This window comes from Lepus europaeus, chromosome 14 (assembly GCF_033115175.1).
Source record: "Lepus europaeus isolate LE1 chromosome 14, mLepTim1.pri, whole genome shotgun sequence".
Classification (NCBI taxonomy): Eukaryota; Metazoa; Chordata; class Mammalia; order Lagomorpha; family Leporidae; genus Lepus; species Lepus europaeus.
Window position 1 is genome coordinate 61969463 of NC_084840.1, and position 25152 is coordinate 61994614.

General features: G+C 39.1%; 1 protein-coding gene across 7 annotated transcripts in view; it reads left to right on the plus strand.

Annotated features, from left to right (window-relative positions):
- Positions 1-25152, plus strand: part of SDCCAG8 (SHH signaling and ciliogenesis regulator SDCCAG8) — a 272939-nt gene that overhangs the window by 41339 nt on the left and 206448 nt on the right. For 6 of the 7 annotated variants that reach the window (XM_062210707.1, XM_062210712.1, XM_062210711.1 and 3 more), the window contains 4 exons: positions 140-204; positions 334-447; positions 5380-5568; positions 12861-12999. In XM_062210707.1, coding sequence (XP_062066691.1) covers positions 140-204; positions 334-447; positions 5380-5568; positions 12861-12999 — 507 coding nt within the window. The remainder of the gene's footprint in view (positions 1-139; positions 205-333; positions 448-5379; positions 5569-12860; positions 13000-25152) is intronic. The other variant, XM_062210709.1, reaches the window with a different exon arrangement.

Genomic DNA, 25152 nt, shown 5'->3' on the forward strand with positions numbered 1-25152 from the left:
TAGAGAAAGAATTTCCTGAGAGCACACATTGTTTTTCCTCTTACGTAAAAAGAAAAACAATTGAGTTTAATGTTAGTGTTTAAATCTGCTTGTAAAATACATAACATGAAAAAAGTTTACTTTTTTTTCTTTTCTATAGGTGAGACTAAAACTTTGCTATGAAAAAAAGTCTGAATTCCTAGAATCTCAATTGAAATCTTTAAGGTAAAGTGAATTGAAACCTTTATAATTGTAGCAAAAGTATAATGATCTGAAAATATATTTGAATGTTCACTGAACTGTCAGTTTTACTCAATCTTAGAATTACCTGACAACTTTTTCTTTATTTAACAGACTGACAGCCAGAGACACAGCCAGAAAACTCATATCTACTGGTTCATTCCCCCAAAGAACCAAGACAGCTGTGGATGTGCCAGGCGAAAGCCAGGAGCCAGAAACTCAATCTAGGTCTCTCCTGTAGTGACATAAACCCAATTACTTGAGTGATCAACCACTGCCTTCCAGGGCATTAGCATTAGCTAATTAGCAGGAAATCGGAGTCAGGAGCCAAAGCTGGGAAAACAACACAGGCACTCCATCATGACATGGTCATCTTAACCACTAGGATAAACACTCCCAGAAGTACCTGATGAAATTGTATATGCAATAGAAAACATTTTCTCAGATTATTAAAGGGTAAAAGGTTGTAAAATTGTGAGTCCTTTTCCAAATCCCACTTATTCATGTTATCTGTTGTAAAATATTTGTATTTTCTCATGGAAGTAAGAATCACTAGCTGCCCTTATGAAATCATGTGTTTGAAGTAAAATAGCTAAAAATAATTAAGTTTTCAAATTATAAATAATTTTTTTCTCTGTAGACATACTTTTTGTAAAATCTATGTTATAAATCCTAATAAAGCCCAAAAATTATAGGTTAAGCATTGGTGCTTCATGTATAATGAGTAGAAAAAGACACCAATATCAATTTATCATTTTTCTATTAAAGATTATTTTTATTTATTTATTTTCATTTTATTTGAATGACAGAAAGACAAAAAGAGAGACAGGGAGATCTTCTGTCCTCTGGTTTGCTTCCCAAATACCCACAGCAGTCAGGACTGAGCCAAGCTAAATGTCAATCTGGGTGTCCCACATAGGTGTCAGAGACGCAAACACTTTAGCCTTCATCTCCACTTCCTAGGGCGCACATTAGCAGAGAGCTGGATTGGAAGTGCCACTCCAATATGAGATATGGGAATCTTAAGCAGTGCTTTTCTGTTGTGTCAAATGCCTGTCCAGGTTATTTTAAATTAATGACAAAAAATATTTTAAAATCAAATATATTTTAAAATAAATTTTAAAATTTTATTTTAATAAGTCCAACCTTATAAAATCTTCCAGGCCATATGCTATCTAGACCCCTAAGTAGAATTATACTAAAAACCAGAACTCATGGCTTTCACTGCACAGAATATTGCTATTTTTTTAAAGATCTTTATTATTTATTTGAAAGGCAAAATTACAGAGAGAGGGGGGGGGGGGGAGAGATTGAAACTTCCATCTGCTAGTTTACTCCCCAGATGGCCACAACATCTAGGGCTGGGCCAGGTGGAAGCAAGGAGCCAGGAGCCAGGAGCTTTGTTCAGGCCTCCCACATTGGCTACAGGGGAAGAAGCACTGGAGCCATCTTCTTCTGCTTTTCCCAGGTAAATTAACAGGGAGATGGATCAAAGTGGATCAGCTGAGAATCGAACCAGCCCCTTTATGGGATGCCAGAGTCACAGGTGGCCACTTTACCTGCTGTGCCACAATGCTGACCCAGCTCATTTAATTTTAATATACTCTTTGGCTTTTCATAGCTTACCGTGATTAGTGTAGTATTTCTTTCAAGATTTGTTTTTTATGAAGAAACCTAGCATTTTAAAAAGTCCAATTTTTTTGTTTTCTTGCTTTTTATCTTACTTTGCTACATTTTGATTTCTATTGTGATTTGGTTCTTTAGTTTTTAATATAATCTATGTCTAGATCATTTTAGTCAGGAGACTGTGACTTACTTTTTCTCAGAATTCAAACTTGCAGTTTAATTACATTAAAATATTAAAACTTGCCATAGACTAAATTGTGTTCTCTGCACTCTTCTGTTTTTTCATCTACTTTTAGCTTAATATATGATTATTTTAAGAGGTATTTTGTTGGGGCTGACATCATGGCACAGCAGTACAACCTGCTGCCTTCAGGGCCAGCATCCCATATGAGCCCTGGTTCATGTCCTGGCTGCTCCACTTCCAATCCAGCTCCCTGCAAATGGCCTGGGAAAAGCAGCGGGAGATGGCCCAAGTGCTTGGGCCTGTGCACCCATGTGGGAGACCTGGAAGAAGCTCCTGGCTCCTGGCTTCAACGTGGACTAGCGCCATCCATTGTAGCCATCTGGGGAGTGAACCAGCTGATAGAAGATCTCTCTCACTCTGTCTTTCCTTCTCTCTGTAACTCTGACTTTCAAATGAATAAATGAACCTTTTAAAAAAAGAGGCATTTTGTTAAAGTCACCATTCCCAGAAACTCTTGACTGTAACATAGCTATTTATTTTTAATTTTCTCTTTTGACATTTCTAGTTTTTATTGGAATTTTTATCAGTTTGAACTTGACAAAAATTCCTTAGACTTTGGAATGTGTTTCCAAAGTTCTTTTCATAAAAATCAGACTTTTTTTCTTTTTTCCGACTTCAAATTGCCATTAGATTTTTTTTAACCCTTATGCAGCTATGGATCTTTTCCACTTTCTCTGAACTGCTTGAAAGCCCTGAAAATCCCAAGAGTATGACAGTCAGATATTGACTTGTTGACTTCTCTGTGACACTGAGCAAGTTAAGAGAGCTGTAGATCCCTGGGCATAGAACCTCTGACAACAAGAAAAATAGTGCTGGAGATAAAGTGGCTTCCTTCATTAGTCCAAGAACTTAAGGGCAACTGTCTCCTGTATGAGGTATGAGGTTGGTTTTTAAAAAAAAAATATGCACTAGATGGGGCCAGCACTGTGGCATAGAGGGTAAAGCCATCACCTGCAGTGCCGGCATCCCATATGGGTACCAGTTTGAGTCCCAGCTGCTCCACTTCCAATCCAGCTCTCTGCTGTGGCCTGGGAAAGCAGTAGAGGATGGCCCAAGTCCTTGGGTCCATGCACCCACGGGGGGGGGGGGGGGGGGGCCTGGAAGAAGCTCCTGGCTCCTGGCTCTTGGCTCCTGGCTTTGGTTTGGCACAGCTCTGACTGTTGCTGCCATCTGGGGAATGAACCAGCAGATGGAAGACCTGTCTCTCTTTCTTTCTCTCTCTCTCTCTCTCTCTCTCTCTCTCTCTCTCTCTCTCTCTCTTTCTCTCTTTCTGCCTCTGCCTCTCTATAACTCTGCTTTTCAAATAAATAAATACATCTTAAATACACACACACACACACACACACTAGGATAGGGCTGTCTAGACAAGCAAGCTCAGTTACCCAGGTTGACTTTACCGAAGCATTCCGAAGGAGGACAATATACAACCCATTTGTTAGTCACTTAATCCTTGGACAGTCAACTGGGAGAAAAACCTCTAGGGGAGCAGTCGGGTGGCAAGACCACAAAGTAAAAAACAAAGAGCAAAAATCGTACATTCACACGCTATCCATGATGGGTCTTTTAAAAGTTCATTGAAAATATGTATGTGGGAGCCAGCTTAACAGCAAGTTAATCTGATTGGAATTGGGGCTGCTCCACTTCAAATTCAGCTTCCTCCTAATGCAGGGGGACATCAGATGATGACTTAAGTGTTTAGGTCTCTGCTGCCCCAGTGGGAGACCCAAATGGACTTCCTGGCTCCTGAATTTGGCCTGGCACAGCCCTGGCTGTTGCAGGCATTTGGGCTAATGGAATATATCTTTATTTCTCCTTTCCTTCTCCCACTCCACATTTGTCTTTCTGTCTCTCTGCCACTCTTTTAAGTAGGTAAAAATAAATAAACATTTAATAGAATAGAAAGTATGTAAATGAAGAAGCTATACATGGATTTCAAAAAAAAGTTTTTGTACCAAAATAAAACTGTCATTTAATTTATTGTCTATGAACTTTTCTAAGCTCTCTCAAATACACACCTGACACCCACCTCATTCCGCAGCCCTTTAGTAAGTTACATGTTTCCAGTAAATAGCTGCTACTTTTGCAATCTTATGACTGGAAAATTATTGTTTTTCTTAAGAAAAATGGACAATAGTAAATTAGATGCAGATAAAACTCGTGTTCTTTATGTGAACTTTTGAGGTACTCTGTACATTTTAACAAGTTACATTTTTGAAATAGGTTATTTCTCCTATTTTAAGCATGCCCTATTATGTTACTGTACCCCTTTATTAAGAGAAACAGTTTAGGATTTGTATTTGGAGTTTGTGTGTGTATCTGTGTGTGTGCATGCCTTTGTATGTATGTTGTTGATAGAGGTAAGATCCTTTGAAAAGACAGCCAATATCAGGCAGATTCTAATTTGTATAAAATCTTATACGAACCACAGCTAATTATTTAATATAGTGAAATTTTTTGGTTTTTTTTTCTTTTCTTTTCTTTTTTTTTTTTTTTTTTTTGGACAGGCAGAGTAGACAGAGAGAGAGAGAGAGAGAGAGAAAGGTCTTCCTTCCGTTGGTTCACTCCCCAAATGGCCACTATGGCCAGCGTGCTGCGCTGACCCGAAGCCAGGAGCCAGGTGCTTCCTCCTGGTCTCCCATGCGGGTGCAGGGCCCAAGCACTTGGGCCATCCTCCACTGCCCTCCCAGGCCACAGCAGAGAGCTGGACTAGAAGAGGAGCAACCAGGACTAGAACCCGGTAAGCTGGCGCCGCAGGTGGAGGATTAGCCTGTTGAGCTCCGGCCTTGGCCTAAGATAATGAAATTTTATTATATTAAATGTGCCAATTAGGAGAACTACACCTGCGTTTCAGGGTTGTGGTTAAGAATTTATAATGTCTTGGCTGGCGCCGTGGCTCAACAGGCTAATCCTCCACCTAGCGGCGCCAGTACCCCGGGTTCTAGTCCCGGTCGGGGTGCTGGATTCTGTCCCGGTTGCCTCTCTTCCAGGCCAGCTCTCTGCTGGCTCCTACCTTTGGATCAGCGCGGTGTGCTGGCTGCAGCGCGCTGGCCGTGGCAGCCATTGGAGGGTGAACCAACGGCAAAGGAAGACCTTTCTCTCTATCTCTATCTCTCTCTCTCACTGTCCACTCTGCCTGTCAAAACAAACAAAAAAAGAATTTATAATGTCTTTTATATAAAGCATCTCACAAGGTAAACACTCCTAAATGGTAGTGGTAGTTATCACTATGATGAGTCATTTGAAATTAGTGCTTTACCTGATCTTTCCCTACCATTCTTTTCCCTTTTTAGGAAAGACTGTGCTGGAGTTCAGAAAGATTATGAAGATCTTAAAGAGCAGCTAAAGCATAAAGAGTCTCTTCTTGCTGCTAATCTTTCTAACCGCGTTGGTGGTCTTTGTTTGAAATGTGCTCAGCATGAAGCTGTCCTTTCCCAAACCCATAGTAACGTTCACATGCAGACCATCGAAAGACTGACTAAGTAAGTACACTGCCATGCATAGCCTGTGGCAACATGGAAAATTGTGTCTTCAAAGGGAGATTGTGTTCTTTTATCCCTATGCTAAATCATATGATTGATGTTAAGCTTCAAATAAAATGAATTCTAAAAGTTTGCTTTATTGTAGCTTTCTTGAAGACAGAATTGGTTGTCTCTGCCAACTGTGGTAACCATGTTACCTTGGACAAATAACTTTTATTTCTTGGTTTCAATCTCATCTTGAGTGAGAGAGTTGAACTAGGTAATCTTTATAATTCTTTCTAGTTTGATAATTCTCAAATTACAAATCTTGCACTGTTCTTAAAACTCAGTGTGATAAAATACTACAAATTAAATTCAAAGACAGGAAAAAGTATTTGTCAGATGTAACAAGATTGGTAGGATGTATAAAGATTTTCTTTTGAAACAAAAATGGCAAACTGCTCAGTTATGTAATGGGTAAAAAAATAGGAACTGGTGAGCAATAAAAGAAGAAATCAATATAATCTCAAAACACAATCCATCAGAACAACAAAAATTAGGACAACTGATAATCACAGTAGTTGATGAGATTGTGAGTTAGTGAGTATTTGCATGCTATGCTGGTGTAACTATAACTTGGCACAACTACTTTGGAAGATAATATAGTACTATCGATTACTGTTGAAATTGTGCATTTCACTTTTAAAAATCTACCCTAAAGAAAAAAAAAAAAAACTCATATGTACAGTGGTGCCTTTAAATATTTATTTATTTATTTATTTGAAAGAATTAAAGAGAGAGAGGAGGAGAGACAGAGATCTTCCATCCATTGGTTCACTCCCCAAATGGCCGCAATGACCAGGCTGGGCCAGGCTGAAGTCAGGAGCCAGAAGCTTCTTCCAGGCTTCCCATTTGGGTACAGGAGCCCAAGGACTTGGTTCATCCTCCACTGCTTTCCCAGGCGCATAAGCAGGGAACTGGATCAGAAGTGGAGCAGCCGAGACTTGAACGGCAGCAATATGGAGTGCAGGCACTGCAGGCTGTGATTTTAACATGCTAGGTCACATCACTGACCCCAGGGCCTTTAAAAGGAAGATTTTTGCATTATTCTTTGTAATGTTGTGAAAGTAAGTTGTGTTTTAGTTAAACTGTAGAATTTTATATATAGTCTAAATGAAATAGAATCTCTGTTCTGCAGGAGATTGTCTCTAAAACATATTGCTGAAAGTAAACAACATACCAGATATCCAAAGATACACCCAGTTTATATGAAATTGTAATTTTTGAAGTCCATGTACAATCACAGTACAAAATTTCTGTAGGTTCATAATATATATAGAAAAAGATTTAAAAGAATAAGCATCAAGTATTTAATAGTGATATGCACTGCAGAGATGGGAGAAGGCACAGGAATTGAAAGTGTATAACTGGGAGCCAGCACTATAGCATAATGGATAAAGCTGCTGCCTATAGTGCTGGCATCCCATATGGAACCAGTTCTAGTCCCAGCTGCTCCATTTGGGGAGTAAACCAGCAGATAGAAAACTTGTCTGTCTGTTTCTTCTACTCTACTTCTACCTTGCAAATAAATAAATAAATCTTAAAAAAAAAAAAAGTATAACAGGGTGCTGTGGCATAGTAGGTAAAGCTGCCACATGCAATGCTGGCATCCCATATAGGTGCTGGTTTGAGTCCCAGCTGCTCTACTTCTGATCCAGGTGCTGGTTTGAGTCCCAGCTGCTCTAATTCTGATCCAGATTCCCACTATGCGCATGGGAAAGCAGCAGAAGATGGCTCAATACCTTGGGCCCCAGTACCCACACGGGAGACCCAGAAGAAGCTGTTGGCTTTGGATCTACCCAGCTCTGGCCATTAACTGCCGTTTGGGGAGTGAACTAGTTGATGGAAGACCTCTCTTTCTGTCTCTCCCTGTTTCTGTAACTCTGCCTTTCAAATTGAGAGAGAGAAAGAGAGAGAGAGAGAGAGAAAGGGAAAGAAATCTTTTTTAAAAAGTATAAAAGAGCAGAGTCTATACCTAAAAAAAAAGTTTATAACAAATGGGTCTTTATATTGATAATTTCAGAAAGAGGATGTAATAAAAAATAATTTAAAAGTGAAAAAAGCTTAACCAGGCCGGTGCCACGACTCACTTGGCTAATCCTCCACCTGCGGCGCCGGAACCCCAGGTTCTAGTCCCAGTTGGGGTGCTGGATTCTGTCCCGGTTGCTCCTCTTCCAGTCCAGCTCTCTGCTGTGGCCTGGGAGGGCAGTGGAGGATGGTCCAAATGCTTGGATCCTGTACCCGCATGGGAGACCAGGAGGAAGCACCTGGCTCCTGGCTTCGGATTGGTGCACGCTGGCCACAGCGCGCCAGCCGTAGCAGCCATTTGGGGGGTGAACCATCGGAAAAGGAAGACCTTTCTCTCTGTCTCTCTCTCTCTAACTCTGCCTGTCAAAAAAAAAAAAAAGCTTAACCAAATTACAGAAAGAGGCAAAGTTTAAAAACAGGTAGCATAGCAAAGTCAACTTATAAATGAAAAACAGAGAAACAGAGTTTCCTCTCCTGTTGTCTTTCATATTATTCTTCTACCTAATGAGAAAAAGATTTTAAAAGGAAGCTATAATGTTAGATTCCAAGTCTGGCAGTCATTTAGAAATTAAATTCTTGCTCAGTCATGTATTCCTTTATCTCTATCCTAAATTTGATCTCTTAACCGCTTACAGTAAATGTCAACTACTTAGTTCAATTTTCTGCTTTGTCAATATATCACTGTCTCATGTTCTGTTTTAGTAACAGAACACAATGAAATATTGCTGCTTTTTTGTAAATGAAAATTTTTGTCTATATGATTCCCTGGCCTTAAGCTTTTTTCAGCTTATCAATGCAGAATGCTGAATATTGAGTGCTATGCTGACTTTGAAAAGCTCTCAGCACTTTTCAGGTTTGGATTTCCAGTTTTATGTGTAGTTAAAGCCTGACCCTGTAATAAGCTGTTATCGTATCATATCCATATATGATTGTAGCATAGAATTAAAACCCTAAAAATGATCAATCAAGAGTTTCATGGCCTCCTAGAAGTATTATGACACCTGCTCTAAGCTCCCTCATTGCATCCTTTATCATGTCCTGTTTTGAATAAATAACACAAGGAGAGGGTCGGACACAATTTTGGGATCTCAGGGAGTTTTTGAAGGCTATATTTAACTGTTTATGGTATTGTGTCTGTTTTTAAATTTGATTTGAAGTCCTCATGGTGTTTCTGAACATCTGCCTTTTACTCAAGCCTCTCTGTACCATAATGTATATAAGAGTAACTGTAACCTCTTTTTCTTGCCTAATGATCAAAACACCTTCAAATGGTAATCAGGATGGAGCTGCTTTATTTTAACTTGCTTTCTGAGCTCATAATACCTTGGAAAAGTTTCAGTGTACTTTCTGAAAAGGTGATATGATTACCACAGTACTGTCCAGAGACTTGAGTTCAGCTTGTGATTTTGGAGTGGGTCATTGGCAGTGTTCTGTATAGTTGGCTTTGAAAGACTACAGCAGGAACTTCCCAGAAATGAGGAACAAAGAAATGTTGTAGTCATCCCTCTAGATCTTCTTTTTAAAAAAGTAGTAATAATGCTTATTACTAATACTTAATGCTGCATAAAATTGATAATATCATGGGAGAATTTAAGAATTATGAGGCATTTCTTAGGCACTATGTATTTCAAGTTAAGACTCATGCACATACTCATGTATCAGACCAATTCTCCCTTTTGCTTAAATAGTTGGCTGAGATGGTAAAGGAACTTTCTCAGTACTTTTTGCTCTGTTACACTGATTTCCTTAAATATCACATGCTCATCAATGTGTGTAAGTGCATGCTCTTTCACCCCAGAACTCATGCTGTTCACGTCATCAAGTGTACTTTTGGCAGGATCATGGCATTTTGCAGGACTAATGCTGTTTTGCTTGCTTTGCTTCAAGAAACCCCTTGATCACATTCATCAAAACATTTTCATAGTATTTTCAAGCACTCACTGAGCTTTTGCATTGAAAAATGGTGATTTGTAGAGCTGCCCCCACCCTCACTTCTATATATCATCTGTATTGTGTAACTTCCCATTGTTAGATTCTCACTCAGGCCTAGGTCTAGGCTGGCCTTAGGGACTCTGAGCTGTAGAGCAGGACTGCATCTGACTGAACCTAGAGGCCCTCCTTCCTTTCCCCAAATTTTGCAATGCTTGCAATTTGGTATATGGTCTGGCAGAGTTAAAACCATAACCAAAATGCAGTAACTGAATGGATAATTCCAAATTGTCAAAATGACTACCTCCAAGCTTCTCAATTTGTCTGAGGCACTAGCTTAAAGCATGTAGTTTGTTTATCTTACAGAAAAGTGGAGTATGTCAGTCCAGTGGTTACCCAGATTTTTAGAATAATCACTTTGTGGTCTGTTGAATGTTGAGCTTAACAGACATCTGTATTTTGGGGTTTATCTTTGGTGATTCTCTATTGTTCAGTAATCTAAAGTTATTGAGTCTATATTCTGAAAAATTTTTGAACCAGAGCAACTAAATTCTTTAGGTTCCAGTTCTAAATGTCAGATGACTTTTTCAATTTAGATCAGAAAATATTAGGAATGGGAAGAAGCTTTAGTTTACTTCTTGTGATGCCCTCTTAGAGAAGATTCTTTATCCACTCAGTTTTGTTGTTTATGTCATTGAGTATATAGTGGATGACAAACTCTACTCTTGGCAAGAGAATATTGTGGAAAGAGATTAAGTTTATTAAATATGAGTCTACCATAACAAACAAATTAGATTTTGACCTGTTGTGATGTTTCTGTTAGCATACTTTCAAGTGTTGGAGCTTTTCTTGTCCATTCTTTTTATTTAGAATTTTGTCTTTGATGATGCCAGAAATTCTAATCAGAAATAGATTAGAATATATCTGAGTAGACAGGCCAGCACTGTGGTGTAGTGGGTAATAGCATCCAGTATGGGCACTGGTGAGAGTCCCAGCTTCTCCACTTCTAAACCAGCTCCCTGCTAATGTACCTAGGAAAGCAGCGGAGAATGGCCCAAGTACTTGGGCCCCTGCACCCACATGGGAGACCCAGAAGAAGCTTCTGGTCTTGGCTTTGGACAGGCTCAGCTCTAGCTGTTGCAGCCATTTGGGGAGTAAACCAGCAGAAGGAAGATCTCTCCCCCCCCCCTTCTCTCTCTCTCTCTTTTCCCCTCCTCCCTCCTCCTCCCTCCCTCCTTCCTCCTCCCTCTAACTCTCTCCCACTAACTCTGCCTTTCAAATAAATAAATGAGTATTTTTTTAAAGATGTATTTATTTATTTGAAAGTCAGAGTTACACAGAGAGAGGAGAGGCAGAGAGAGAGAGGTTTTCCATCCTCTGGTTCACTCCCCAGTTAGCTGTAACCACTGGAGCTGTGCCAATCTGAAGCCAGGAGCCAGGAGCTTCCTCCCAGTCTCGCACGTGGGTACAGGGGCCCAAGGGCTTGGGCCATCTTCCTACTGCTTTCCCAGACCACAGCAGAGAGCTGGATAGGAAGTGGAGCAGCTGGGTCTTGAACCGGTTCCCATATGGGATGCCGGCACTTCATGCCAGGGCATTAACCCACTGCACCACAGCACCGGCCCCATAAATGAGTATTTTTTTAATAAAAGAATATAACTGAGTAGTAACTTTTGGTTTTCAGTGAGTATTAGAAATCTGAGAGGTGATTATAAGACACCTGTATTGATTTGCTGTCTTTAAAGAGTAAAGTTTGCTCTTCTTTTAAATTTAAGTCCTATTTGGATTGCATATCTGTGACGAAGCTAATTCCCTTTTATGTTTGTGCTTTTTTGGAATTGTAAATAAATACAAATTCAAATATAACTGTTAAACATAAATATGTTTTCTTACTTAACTAGAGTAACTTAACATTGCTTTGATTCTTAGACTTTTTCACATAATCTATTGTACTTTATCAAAAAAATTTGCTCTTATTAGGAAATTCTAAAGATCACCATGATCCCATGAATTTTATATTTGTAGCACTTCACCCTTTTTTTTTCTAGCAAAAAGAGCTTTTATGAAACTGCTAATAATTGTAACATTGTTCAGTGTTAAGTGTTCTTAAAATGTGGCTGCCTTCCAAATACTACAAATAGCTGAAATTATTTTCCTTCACCACATTTTTAATGGAGTTAATTTGGTTAATTCTAAAAGCATTTCAAATCCAAAAGTTTATAAGCTTCTACTCTATGATTCTTTGAAGTTTGCTAAGTTGTTTTTTTTTTTTTTTTAATCGCAGTTGGCTATTTTATGGTAGTTTAGAACATGGCAATGAAAAGGAAACTGTTTCAATTGAATTTGAAATCACATTTTAAAACTTAAGTCCTTTAACAAAACATGGAATAGAATATGTAATGGTCCAACAAAGATTTTTCTGCTTTGTGTGTATAGAAAGTTTCTCACTTTTCTCTCTCTTTGGCCTCCTGAACATTTTTATTCCAATTATCCTGGAATATTTTGTATGGGATTTATTTAACCTACCAGAATGGATCCTTGCTATGTTACAGGCAACTGAATGCATGCTGGCATTCAGTTCACTTTTACCCCCAAAGAAACAGCTTAGCTTAGGGTACTATTGAGAATAACTGAAGTGGGGGTAGGACTTGGTGATGATCAAACCCAGAGGGATGAGACTTTGTTAAATTGTGAATGTTATATGTGTAACCAAGGAATTTCACAGATTTGACACCAGTGCTTATTGAAAGAGAAGAATGTGTTTTATGAATATCTGAAAGAATTGAAAGAGAAAGGCAAAAAGAAAACTATAAGGGAAGATAAAATGAAAAGATATGTATTTGCTGTTCAAATAAATGAGAGGAGAACCAGCAGCATAAACATAGCTTTAGTTCTTTCTTAAAAGACTGACTTTTTAAATACAATACCTAACTTTCCTACTTGGGTGCACTTTTCCTTTTCCTCCTCCCCCACAAATGTCACCCCAGCCCTGCTTTTAAGTTAATTTGCTGTTTTCTGGCTTTGATTCTGTAGTCCTTAATGTGCCAGTTCTCTCCACAACAGGTTATTGTCCTAGGCAGATGCAGTCCTGCCATGAATGCGCTCAGCCTCTCTGGCTGCTCTGCTTGCTCGCCAAGTCAGGACAGAGGGTCTTTCTCTGGAGTGTGCTTTAGTATGTGCTGAGCCGGCCCACCCGGCTCTTCTGCTAATACGTATTAATGCTCTTCCCCTCCTGATGTAAGAGTACATACTCGTTTGATCATTTCTTGTTTTGAATGTTCTTTTTGTGCTGACAGAGAAAGAGATGACTTAATGTCTGCATTAGTTTCCGTAAGGAGCAGCTTGGCAGATGTGCAGCAAAGAGAAGCAAGCGCGTATGAACAGGTGAAACAAGCTGTGCAAATGACCGAAGAAGCCAATTTTGAAAAAACCAAGGCAAGTTAATAAGATGAAAATGGAGGCATTACAGAATGACTCTTTTCTTCTGAATTGGTCTTTGGTTATTCTTCGATAGCTAAACTCTGTTTTTTGAATGCATGAAGTAATACTAATCTAATGTTGACTTTTCTATACCAAACAAATTAGCTATTTGAAGAAGTCTTATTCTTCTGCAAGTATTCTTGTTAGATCACTATTCTGAGAATGTAGTATAATATGGTAGAGTACTTTAAGAGATTGTGTGCTTAAACTTTTTTTTAAATATTTACTTATTTATTTGAAATTCAGCGTTACACAGAGGAGAGGCAGAGAGAGAAAAAGAGAGAGGTCTTCCATCCGATGGTTCACTCCCCAGATGGCCACAACAGCCAGAGCTGTGCCAATCTGAAGCCAGGAGCCAGGAGCTTCTTCCAGGTTTCCCACGTGGGTGCAGGGGCCCAAGGACTTGGGCCATCTTCTACTGTCTTCCCAGGCCATAGCAGAGAGCTGGACAGGAAGTGGAACAGCCGGGTCTCAAACCGGTGCCCATATGAGATGCCAGTGCTTCAGGCCAGGGCATTAACCCACTGCACCACAGCGCCGGCCCCTAATCTTTTTTTTTAATATTTATTTATTTATTTGAAAAGCAGAGTTACACAGAGAAAGAAGGAGAGGCAGAGAGAGAGAGAAAGATCTTCCATCCACTGGTTTACACCCCAGTTGTCCGAAGTGGCTGGATTTATGCTGATCTGAAACCAGGAACCAGAAGCTTCTTCCTTGTCTCCCACATGGGTTCAGGGGCCCAAGGACTTGGGCCGTCTTCTACTGCTCTCCCTGGCCATAGCAGAGAGCTAGATTGGAAGTAGAGCAGCCGGGACTCGAACTGGTGCCCATATTGGATGCTGGCACTGCGGGCTGGGGCTTTACCCACTATGCCACGGCTCTGGTCCCTACTTAATCTTTTTAATTGCTGATAATTTTCAGTGCTCTGAAAATCTTAACACCCACAGTTGCTGGTTTATACATGTTCATGCATAACTAAAGATAAATATTTTTTTTTGTACATGGAAATTTTTTTTGACAGGCAGAGTTAGACAGTGACAGAGAGAGAGAGAGACAGAGAGAAAGGTCTTCCTTCTGTTGGTTCACCCCCCCAAATGGCTGCTACGGCGGTGCGCTGCACCGATCCAAAACCAGGAGCCAGGTGCTTCCTCCTGGTCTCCAGTGTGGGTGCAAGGCCCAAGCACTTGGGCCATCCTCCACTGCCTTCTCAGGCCACAGCAGAGAGCTGGCCTGGAAGAGGAGCAACCAGGACAGAATCCATCACCCCAGCCAGGACTAGAACCCTGGGTGCCAGCGCTGCAGGTGGAGGATTAGCCTAGTGAGCCGCGGTGCCTGCCATACATGGAAATTTTGATAATATACAAATAAGCAAAAGATGACAGCATATACATATATTTATAGCATCATTAGCTATAAGTCTGGATTCATCATAAGCTAATTAGATATGTTTAATGATGATGATGACAATAATGAATACCTAGTGATCAGTGTTCCAGGCTATTTTAGTAATAGGAGGTTACTGTCACTCCATTTTGAAGAAACACAACTTAATCATTACCGTTACTGTGTGTTTTCCCCTGCCACACCAGACATACTTCAAGTACTTCAATAACCACATGTGGCTGATGGTTACCATATTGGACAGTGCAGGTAGAGAACGTTTTCTTTTTTTTTTTTTTTTAAGATTTATTTATTTATTTGAAAGTCAGAGTTACACAGAGAGAGGAGAGGCAGAGAGAGAGAGAGGTCTTCCATCCACTGGTTCACTCCCCAGATGGCCGCAAAGGCCGGAGCTGCACTGATCTGAAGCCAGGAGCCAAGAGCTTCCTCCCAGTCTCCCATGTTGGTACAGAGGCCCAAGAACTTGGGCCATCCTCTACTGCTTTCTCAGGCCATAGCAGAGAGCTGGATAGGAAGTGGAGCAGCCGGGTCTTGAACTGGCACCCATATGGGATGCCGGTGCTTCAGGCCAGGGTGTTAACCCGCTACGCCACAGTGCCAGCCCCAAGAGAACATTTTCATCATTATCAAAATTTTTATTAACTAGCATTATCTAGGTTGAGCATCACTAATCTGAAAATCTGAGATCCCAAATCCTATGATAGCTGAAAATCTTTGAATCTGACATGATGCTCAAAAAAACTGATGATTTTCGCACATTTCAGATTTTCATATTAGGGTTATGCATTTGACAAAGTCCATTCTAAAATTTGAAATATTGTGAAATATGAAATTCTTTTAGTGCTATGCATTTCAGATAAGGAATACTCAACCTTTAGTAACATCAGTGTTTCATTAAAATATTGGGACTGGAGGTGGGCATTTGGCCTAGTAGTTAGTTGCTGATTAAGACATCTGCATCTCATATCAGAATGGGTTCAAGTCCTGACTGTGCTCCTGACTCCAGTTTCCTGCAAATGCAGACCCTTGGAGACAACAGTGGCAGCCAGCTCCAGGCTTCAGCTGCCCTCTGGCCTTTGTGAGCACTTGGGGAATGAACAGGTGAAACACACTATACAAATGAACCTGCCACATTGCTGTCATTCCCTTTGTTTCTTTATGGAGATGTTATCCTACTAACATCTGAAACTATACACAACAAAATTAAAACTCTCTACCTTCTCACTTGCCACTCCTTTTCTACTATTTTCTGTATTATCTTTTTCAAAACTTGGCATAACTATCTTACCCACAGCCCTAGCTTATATCCTTTAAAATATATGGATTCGTTCTCATACCTCATTCCTGACATCCAATCAGTTGCCAAGCTCGCTCTCTCATCAGAGTCCACTACTTTGCAATGCCAACCTTTCAATTCCCATAATCCCTGTCCTGGTGCAAGTCTTCACACACACTGCAACTTTTGTACACTATTGCCATAGCCTTCTAGTTGGTTTCCCTCTGGCTTTTTCCAGTTCCACTGTGTCTTCTTTCACATTGTTTTTGTAGTCTTCCTGAATTGTACCAAGTCTCCCTGTTCAGTTAGCTTCCCTCTTGTAATAGAAGACAAGACAGATTCTTTAGTAAGACCTTGTAGATTTTTCTGGTTGCCCTTTTCTAGACTTACCTTTTGCTTTACTCTTCCATATAGTCCATGTGCTTTCCAGAACATGAGCTACAAATGTCCATTGTCATGTGTTTACTCATTCTGTACTCTTCTGCCCTATTGGGTATTTATCCTGTGTTTTTAAAAAAGCATAAACCCTTTAATTAGCGAATTATCTCATTATAAACACAAAATCACTTCAAAATGGTCATGGAAAGTAGAATTAAAAGATAAGCTTATTTTGGTGCAAAATGTTGTATAATTCTTGCATTTGAATATGCTGTGTTTTTGAGTATTTATACTGTGAAATATCCAGTTCATTCTGTGAGGCTTAATTCAAGTGGCACTTCTCCTGCAGACTTTCCCCAGTCCTCCTTTTTTGAACGAATCTCTTCCTTCTCTATGTTCATATTGATATTGCACAAAAATGTGGAGGCACTTTTATCTACCAAAAGACCTAGAAAGTCAACTGCGACATCTATTGTATTCCTGACATGACCATTTGCATATTAATTGCACAATAAACATTTGTTCAATTAAATTAAAGCAAATTATCAGTTTGAACTATTACTGTAAAGTTTTGTAATTGATGTTTTTTAAAACTTAACAATGAAGGACAAGCAAGGCTGTTGTATTGGGAATTTATAGCATTTCCACTGAATTAATACTAATCAGTACAAGGATTGATTGCTAAAACAGTTTATGAAGTGGCTTGTATCTAGAGATTGGGTAAAACACATTAGGAACTAAGAGGGCACAATTTAATTTAAAGCCTAACTATTTTTATTACTGAGCTATGAAATGATTACTTTGGTCTTTACTTCTTGGTATCTGTTGCCATCTAGTGTGCCATTTGTGTATTGCATGTTCAGTAAATAGGGATTAAATACAAATGAGGATTTATAAGGAAAGTAAAATTGCCTGAAGCTTTTTTTAAACTTTTATTTAATAAATATATATTTCCAAAGTACAATTTTTGGCTTATAGCGGCTTTTTCCCCCCATAACCTCCCTCCCACCCGTAACCATCCCATTCTTCATCAAGATTCATTTTCAATTATCTTTATATACAGAAGATCTACTTAGTATTTACTAAGTAAAGATTTTAACAGTTTGCACCAACACAGACACACAAAGTATAGAGTACTGTTTTAGTAGTAGTTTTACTGTTAATTCACATAGTACAACACATTAAGGACAGAGATCCTACCTGGGGAGTAAGTGCACAGTGACTCCTGTTGTTGATTTAACAATAATACCTGAAGCTTTCATGAGAAAATAAACTTTTAACATGAGAAGATTACAATGCCATGAATAGATTCTTTTTTTTTTTTTTTTGGACAGGCAGAGTGGAAAGTGAGGGAGAGAGAGACAGAGAGAAAGGTCTTCCTTTCCGTTGTTTCACCGCCTAGTGGCCGCTGCGGCCGGCACACCGTACTGATCCGAAGCCAGGAGCCAGGTACTTCTCCTGGTCTCCCATGCGGGTGCAAGGCCCAAGCACTTGGGCCATCCTCCACTGCACTACCAGGCCATAGCAGAGAGCTGGACTGGAAGAGGAGCAACTGGGACAGAATCCGGCGCCCCGACCAGGACTAGAACCTGGTGTGCCGGCGCCGCAGGCGGAGGATTAGCCTAGTGAGCTGCAGTGCCAGTCTGAATAGATTCTTACATGAAACTACCTTGGATCAAATTCCCACTCTTCGACTTTCTAGGTCTCTGAGTTGGGCAAGTTTATCACTGAAAGCCCGTTTCTTCAATTGAGTGACAAGAATGATTTAAAATTTATTGAGAGAGTTAAAAGTGCTAAGCCATATAAGCCATTTTTGAAAATATCTGGCTTATAATATATGCTCAATGTTTTTCTTAGAAAGTTGTAAGTTATTACAGTTAGGGATAACTTTAAAAGAGAAAAAAATTGACCTTTCAGTAAATGAGTATGGAAAAGTAGAAGCTTTTCCTTGACCTCCTGGGAAAGCTACAAGAAACAGATGAAATAGTTAACCTGCCTGGGACCTGCCTGCCTGTATGAAATGGCGCATGGGATGGCCTGAGGCACAGGCTTTGGCATGAAGTTACCAGGAGCATATTCAAATGCAAGAATTATACAACATTTTGCACCAAAATAAACTTATCTTTTAATTCTGTTTTCCATGACCCTTTTGAAGTGATTTTGTGTTTAAATGAGATAATTTGCTAATTAAAGGGTTTATGTTTTTTTAAATACCAACCCAGTAGACCTAGTAAATGTTCCAAAACTTTTTATCCCAAATTGCCAAATTATTTTGTTTGTTAGATTATAATGTGATCAGAAGGACAATGAATAGTAACCTAGAGTAAAAAAATCAAAAAGCATTGAAAAGATATACAGGGCCGACGCCACGGCTCACTAGGCTAATCCTCCACCTGCGGCGCCGGCACACCGGGTTCTAGTCCCGGTCAGGGCACCGGATTCTGTCCCGGTTGCCCCTCTTCCAGGCCAGCTCTCTGCTGTGGCCCGGGAGTACAGTGGAGGATGGCCCAAGTGCTTGGGCCCTGCACCTGCAAGGGAGACCAGGAGGAAGCACCTGGCTCCTGGCTTCGGATTGGCGCAGCGTGCTGGCCGTGGCAGCCGTTTGGGGGGTGAACAAATGGAAGGAAGACCTTTCTCTCTGTCTCTCTGTCTCTCTCTCTCTCTGTCTGACTCAGTCAAAAAAAAAAAAAAAGAAAAAAAAAAAGATATACAGGGGCCAGTGCTGCGGTACAGCGGGTTAACGCCCTGGCCTGAAGCACTGGCATCCCATAGGGCACCAGTTTGAGACCTGGCTGCTCCACTTCCGATCCAGCTTTCTGCTATGGCCTGGGAAAGTAGTAGAAGATGGCCCAAGTCCTTGGGCCCCTGCATCCATGTGGAGACCTGGAAGAAGCTCCTGGCTCCTGCATATGGATTGGCGCAGCTCTGGCCATTGCAGCCATTTGGGTAGTGAACCATGGAATAGAAGGCCTCTCTCTCTCTCTCTCTCTCTCTCTGCCTTTCTTCTCTCTGTGTAACTCTGACTTTCAAATAAATAAATCTTTAAAAAAAACCAAACAAACACAATTTCCCCTGCTCACCGGACAGAAGGGAGAGCCTCGCAGGAGGAACTGAGGGGGAAAAAAAAAATATATATATATATATATATATATAAAATAAATATATATATATATATACACAAAGTAATATATGTTGTCTGCCACAAAACAAAAATTAATATCTTGAAAAGAGGAGATAAGCATAGACTATCAAGTTTTTGGTAAGCAGGAATTTATAAATAAAAAATCAATAGTTTGCATTATTAATAAGTTAAATGCTTAACATTATTGATAATCATTTTTATGGACTTTCTTTTTTTTAAGATTTATTTATTTATTTGAAGGGCAGAGTTACAGAGAGGCAGAGGCAGAGAGAGAGAGGTCTTCCATCTGTTGGTTTACTCCCCAGTTGGCCACAGTTGTCAGAGGTACACTGATCCAAAATCAGGAGCCAGGAGTTTCTGAATCCAGGTCTCCCACATGGGTGCAGAAGCCCAAGTATTTGGGCCATCCTCTAATGCTTTCCCAGGCCGTATTAGAGAGCTGGATCGGAAGTTGGAGCAGCTGGGACTCATACTGGCACTCACATGGGATGCCGGCACTGCAAGCAGCGGCTTTGCCCACTACACCACTGTGCTGGCCCTGATGACATACTTTCAGTTTACTTTAATCACAAGCTTAATCTCCACTAAATAAAGAGTTCAACAAGTAGTAAGTACTAAGACCACAGTTACTCGGGAGTATAGACAAGGGATATAAATAAGCAAATCTCAAGATGTCAATTTTACTAATGTGCATTCTTTTTTTTTTTCCCCTATACATTAGTTACCAGAAATCAGACAAAGCATATAATATTTGTGTTTTGGAGGCTAGTATATTTCACTAAGCATACTGGTATCCAATTGGAGCCATTTTCTGCAAAAGACTGGATTTCTTTTTCTTTCTTTTTTTCTTTTTTTAAGATTTATTTGTTTATTTGAAAGGCAGAGTTAGAGAGACAGAGAAAGAACTTCCATCCACTGGTTAACTCCTTAAATGGTTGCAACAGCCGGAGTTGGGCCTATCCAAAGCCAGGAGCCTGGAGCTTCTTTTGAGTCTCCCAAATGGGTGCAGGGGCCCACACAATTTGGCCATCTTTCAATGCTTTCCCAAGCATGTTAGCAGGGATTTGGATCAGAAGTGGAGCAGCTGGTACTTGACCTGGCACCCATATGGGACACCAGCTCAATCCACTATGCCACAGTGACCAAGTAGTATTCCATCAGGGATATATTTTCTTTATCCAGTCATCAGTTCATGAAAATCTGGGTTGAATCCATATCTTAGCTATTGTGAATTAATCTGCTATAAAAATAGAGGTACAAATAGCTCTTTCTATATGCTTTTTGTATTTCCTTTGGATAAATTCCCAGGAATGGGATGGCTGAGTCACATGGTAGATCTATTTTCAGATTTCTGAGGAATTTGTATATTGTCTTCCATAATGGTTATACTAGTTTAAATTCCACCAATAGTGTATTAGAGTACCTTTTTCCCACATCCTCTCTAGCATTTAGTTTTTGATTTTTAGATAATAACCATTCTAACTGCAGTGAGATGAAACCTCATTGTGGTTTTTAATTGTATTTCCCTGATGGCTAGTGATACTAAGCATCTTTTCATATGTGTATTGGCCATTTGTACTTCATCCTTTGAAAAATGCCAGTTCATGTGCTTAGCCCATTTCTTAACTGGATTGTTTGTTTTGTTGTTGTTGAGTTTTTTGAGCTCTTTATAGATCCTGGATATTAATCCTTTATCAGGTGGATGCAATTGGATACCATTATGCTTAGTGAAATACACCAGTCCCCAAAACACAAATATCATACAAATATCATTGTAAATATTTTCTCCCATTCAGTCGGTTGCCTCTTCACTTTGTTGAGTGTTTCCTTTGCTGTGTAGAAACTTCTTAGCTTGATGTAATCCCTTTTGTCTGTTTTTGTTTGTATTGCCTGTGCTTCTGGGGTCTTATCCAAGAAATTTTTCCCTATGCCAGTGTCTTGTTTTCATCTAGTAGTTTCATGGCATCAAGTCATAGATTTAGATCCATTGTGAGTTGATTTTTTTTAAAGATTTATTTTATTGATTTGAAAGACAGAGTTACAGAGAGAGGTAGAGACAGAGAGGTCTTCCATCTGCTGGTTCACTCCCCAGATGGCCGCAATGGCCGGAGCTGCACCGATCTGGAGCCAAGAGCCAGGAGCTTCTTCCAGGTCTCTCAAGTGGATACAGGGGCCGAAGGACTTGGGCCATCTTCTACTGCTATCCCAGGCCATAGCAGAGAGCTGGATTGGGAGAGGGGCAGCCGGGACTAGAACCAGCACCTATATGGGATGCCAGTGCTTCAGAACAGGGTGTTAACCTGCTGCGCCACAGCGCCGGCCCCATGAGTTGATTTTTATACAAGGTCTAAAGTAAGGGTCTTGTTTCATACTTCTTCATGCAGAGATCAAGTTTTCCCAACACTATTTGTTGAAGAACCTGTCCTTTCTCCAGGGCATGATTTTAGCTTGTTTGAAAAAAAGATTTGTTAGTTGTAGATGTGTGGATGAATTTCTGGGTTTTTAATCAATCCCATTTGTCCACATGTCTATTTTTGTGCCAGTAGCAGGGTGTTTTGATTATAACTATCCTGTAGTTTGTCTCCAAAATCTGGTTTTGTGATAGCTCCAGCTTTGTTTTTGTTAAGATTGCTTTAGCTATTCAGGGTATCTTGTGTTTTCATGTAAACTTTAAGGTCCTTTTTTTTAGATCTGAGAAGAATGTCCTTGGTATTTTGATTGGGATTGCATTGAATCTGTATATTGGTTTGAGAAGGATGGACATTTTGATGATACTAATTCTTTCAAACCACAAACATGGAAGATTTTTCCATTTTTAAATGTCTTCTATTTCTTTACTTAATGTTTTACAATTTTCATTTTAGAGGTCTTTCACATCCTTGGTTGAATATATCCCAAGATATTTAAATTCTTTGTAGCTGTTATGAATAGGAATGATTTTGTAAGTTCTTTCTCAGACATGGCATTGTTTTTGTATTGGAGGGCAATTGATTTTGTGGCTAATTTTATATCCTGCCAATCTGCCAAATTCCTTTATGAATTCCAGTAGTCTCTTGGTAGAATATTTTGGTTCACCTGTGTATAGGATCATATCATCTGAGACAGGGATAATTTGACTTCCTCCTTTCCCATTTGTATCCATTTGATTTCTTTTTCCTGCCTACTGGCTCTGGCTAAAACCTACTGGACTATATTAAATAGTAGTGGCAAGAGCAGGCATCCTTGTCTAACTCCTGATTAGTGGAGATGCTTCCAGTTTTTCACCATTCAATATGATGCTGACTGTGGGTTTCTCATATATTTCCTTGATAGTTTTGAGGCATGTTCCTTCTGTATCCAATTTGCTTAAAGTTTTATCGTGAAAGATGTTGTATTTTATAAAATACTTTTCCTACATCTATTGGGATAATCATATGGTTTTTATTCTTTAATTTGTTAATGTGACATATCACATTTATTAATTTGCATATGTTGAGCCATCTCTGCATGCCAGGGATAAATCCCACTTGGTCTGGGTGGATGATCCTTCTGCTGTGTTGTTGGATTTGATTAGCTAGTATTTTGTTTGGAGATTTCTGCATCTATGTTTATCAGGGGTATTGATCTATAGTTCTCTTTCTTTGTTGTGTCTTTTTCTAGTAAGAGAGCTATCTTTAGAAATACTTAGTTTTCTAATTCCAAGTATTGCTAAATCTTAATATTTTCATTGTGACTAGACATATTTGTTAATAACAAAGTAAATAAAATTAGAAGCTATTTTGAAATGTGGAATCATTGGGTATGCTGATAACCAGTTTTTTTTTTTTTAATTTTTGACAGGCAGAGTGGACAGTGAGAGAGAGAGAGAGACAGAGAGAAAGGTCTTCCTTTGCTGTTGGTTCACCCTCCAATGGCTGCTGTGGCTGGCGTGCTGCGGCCGGCGCACCACGCTGATCCGAAGCCAGGAGCCAGGTGCTTCTCCTGGTCTCCCATGGGGTGCAGGGCCCAAGCACTTGGGCCATCCTCCACTGCACTCCCTGGCCATAGCAGAGAGCTGGCCTGGAAGAGGGGCAACCGGGACAGAATCCGGTGCCCCAACTGGGATTAGAACCTGGTGTGCCAGCGCCGCAAGGCGGAGGATTAGCCTGTTGAGCCACAGTGCTGGCGATAACCAGTTTTAACTCTTATTCAATATGTTATTTGTCTTTTCATATTCATCATCACCCCTTGTTGGTAACTAATGAAAAGAATGTCATTCACAAAACCAGGTTCAGCATTGGTTTTGTTTATGTGATGTACATGTCTTACTTTGGGCTTATCATCTTATCCTGGCATTAGATCAGTCACTGCTGGCCCTTGTTCTTGAATTGATTGAATTGTCTGAATTGATTCTTTAGTTTCTCTTCGATGTAGCCTGACTTTTAGATCTTCAGCAGTCTCTTTCACTGTTCCTGTGCTTAATGCTATTGAATCATGAGTTTTTGTTAAAATGAAAATTTTCTAATTGGATATACTGGTTTATTTTCAATGATCATTTTAGTCATTCATACCAAAAGTGTTGTTTATATCAGCAAAAATTGTAAATACCTTTATTAGATTTGTATAAAATATTTTTCACAATAAAAATGCATTTTAAAGCATTAAAGTCACTAATTTATAGTATTTCAATCTCCAAGGGCTAAAATTGTAGAAAAATTATGCTTTTAAAATCCAATTTAAATTTTCCATTTCCAGGCATTCTCATCTAGAATTTGACTTGGGACTAACTCCCAAGGAGCATACATTTTTATTCATTGTTTTTGTTTATCATTTAATCTGAGACAGTTGAATTTTACTCTCATACTTTATGCATAGGAATACAGAAACTTTCCAAAAGAGACAAAAAGAAATTGAAGGTTAATGCTTTCCAGATTAAGAGAGGAAGATTTTCATATTCTAGATATTTGTTGTCTGTGTTTATTATAGCTTTCACCGTAAGGAAGCATATGTATGCATAAAACTTACACTGCTTTCTAAGGCTAGTTCCTTCTCAATTAACAACACATGTGACTATCGAACTCATAATTACACAATAAATATAAATCATATAAGATATGGGAAAATAGAGTTTGGTATGATAGCACCTTAGTTTTACTAGGATTTTTAAGAATTGGGATGTTGAACTCATATTTTATTACTGGTTATTATACATAAAGATATTATAAATTTGGCTAAAAGGAGGTTAGAGAGTTTTATTTCTGGAAATTCAGAAATTTAGGTTGAAGGACAATAATGGGCTTCTACCTACAATGGAAGCTGATGATTCTCATAAAACTAAGTAGGGAATGCTGTTTTGAGTCTTTCCTTTGGATTCATTACCTAATTTTTGCTCTAGTTGTGTGTTTTAGGGGAGTGAACTAAATTTCAGCTAGATTTAGAAAGAAATCTGGTTATTATATAATGTTAAATGATAGATTTATGTTAATTATGTTAGTTTAACATAATTAACAATTATGTTAACATAATTAGTTTTGTTAATAATATAATTGTTATATAAATAACAATTATGTTAACATAATTAGTTTTGTGAATGACACTCTTTTCATTAGTTACCAACAAGGGGTGATGATGAATATGAAAGGACAAATAACATACTGAATAAGAGTTAAAACTGGTTATCAGCATACCCAAGGATTCCACATTTTAAAACAGCTTCTAATTTTATTTACTTTGTTATTAACATAAATGTTAACTTATTTTATTTATGTTAATTTATGTCAGATGTTTATGTGTAATGGTAATATTCAATGCCTCATTTTAAATTTTGGATCTGCTTGTCATTTAAAATATTTACATAATTTTTAACCACGAGAAAATGAGAAATCCATTAATATGTTTATAAATACTTATATATGTCACTATAGTATTAACTAATGTTAAGGCAGCTAGGTAG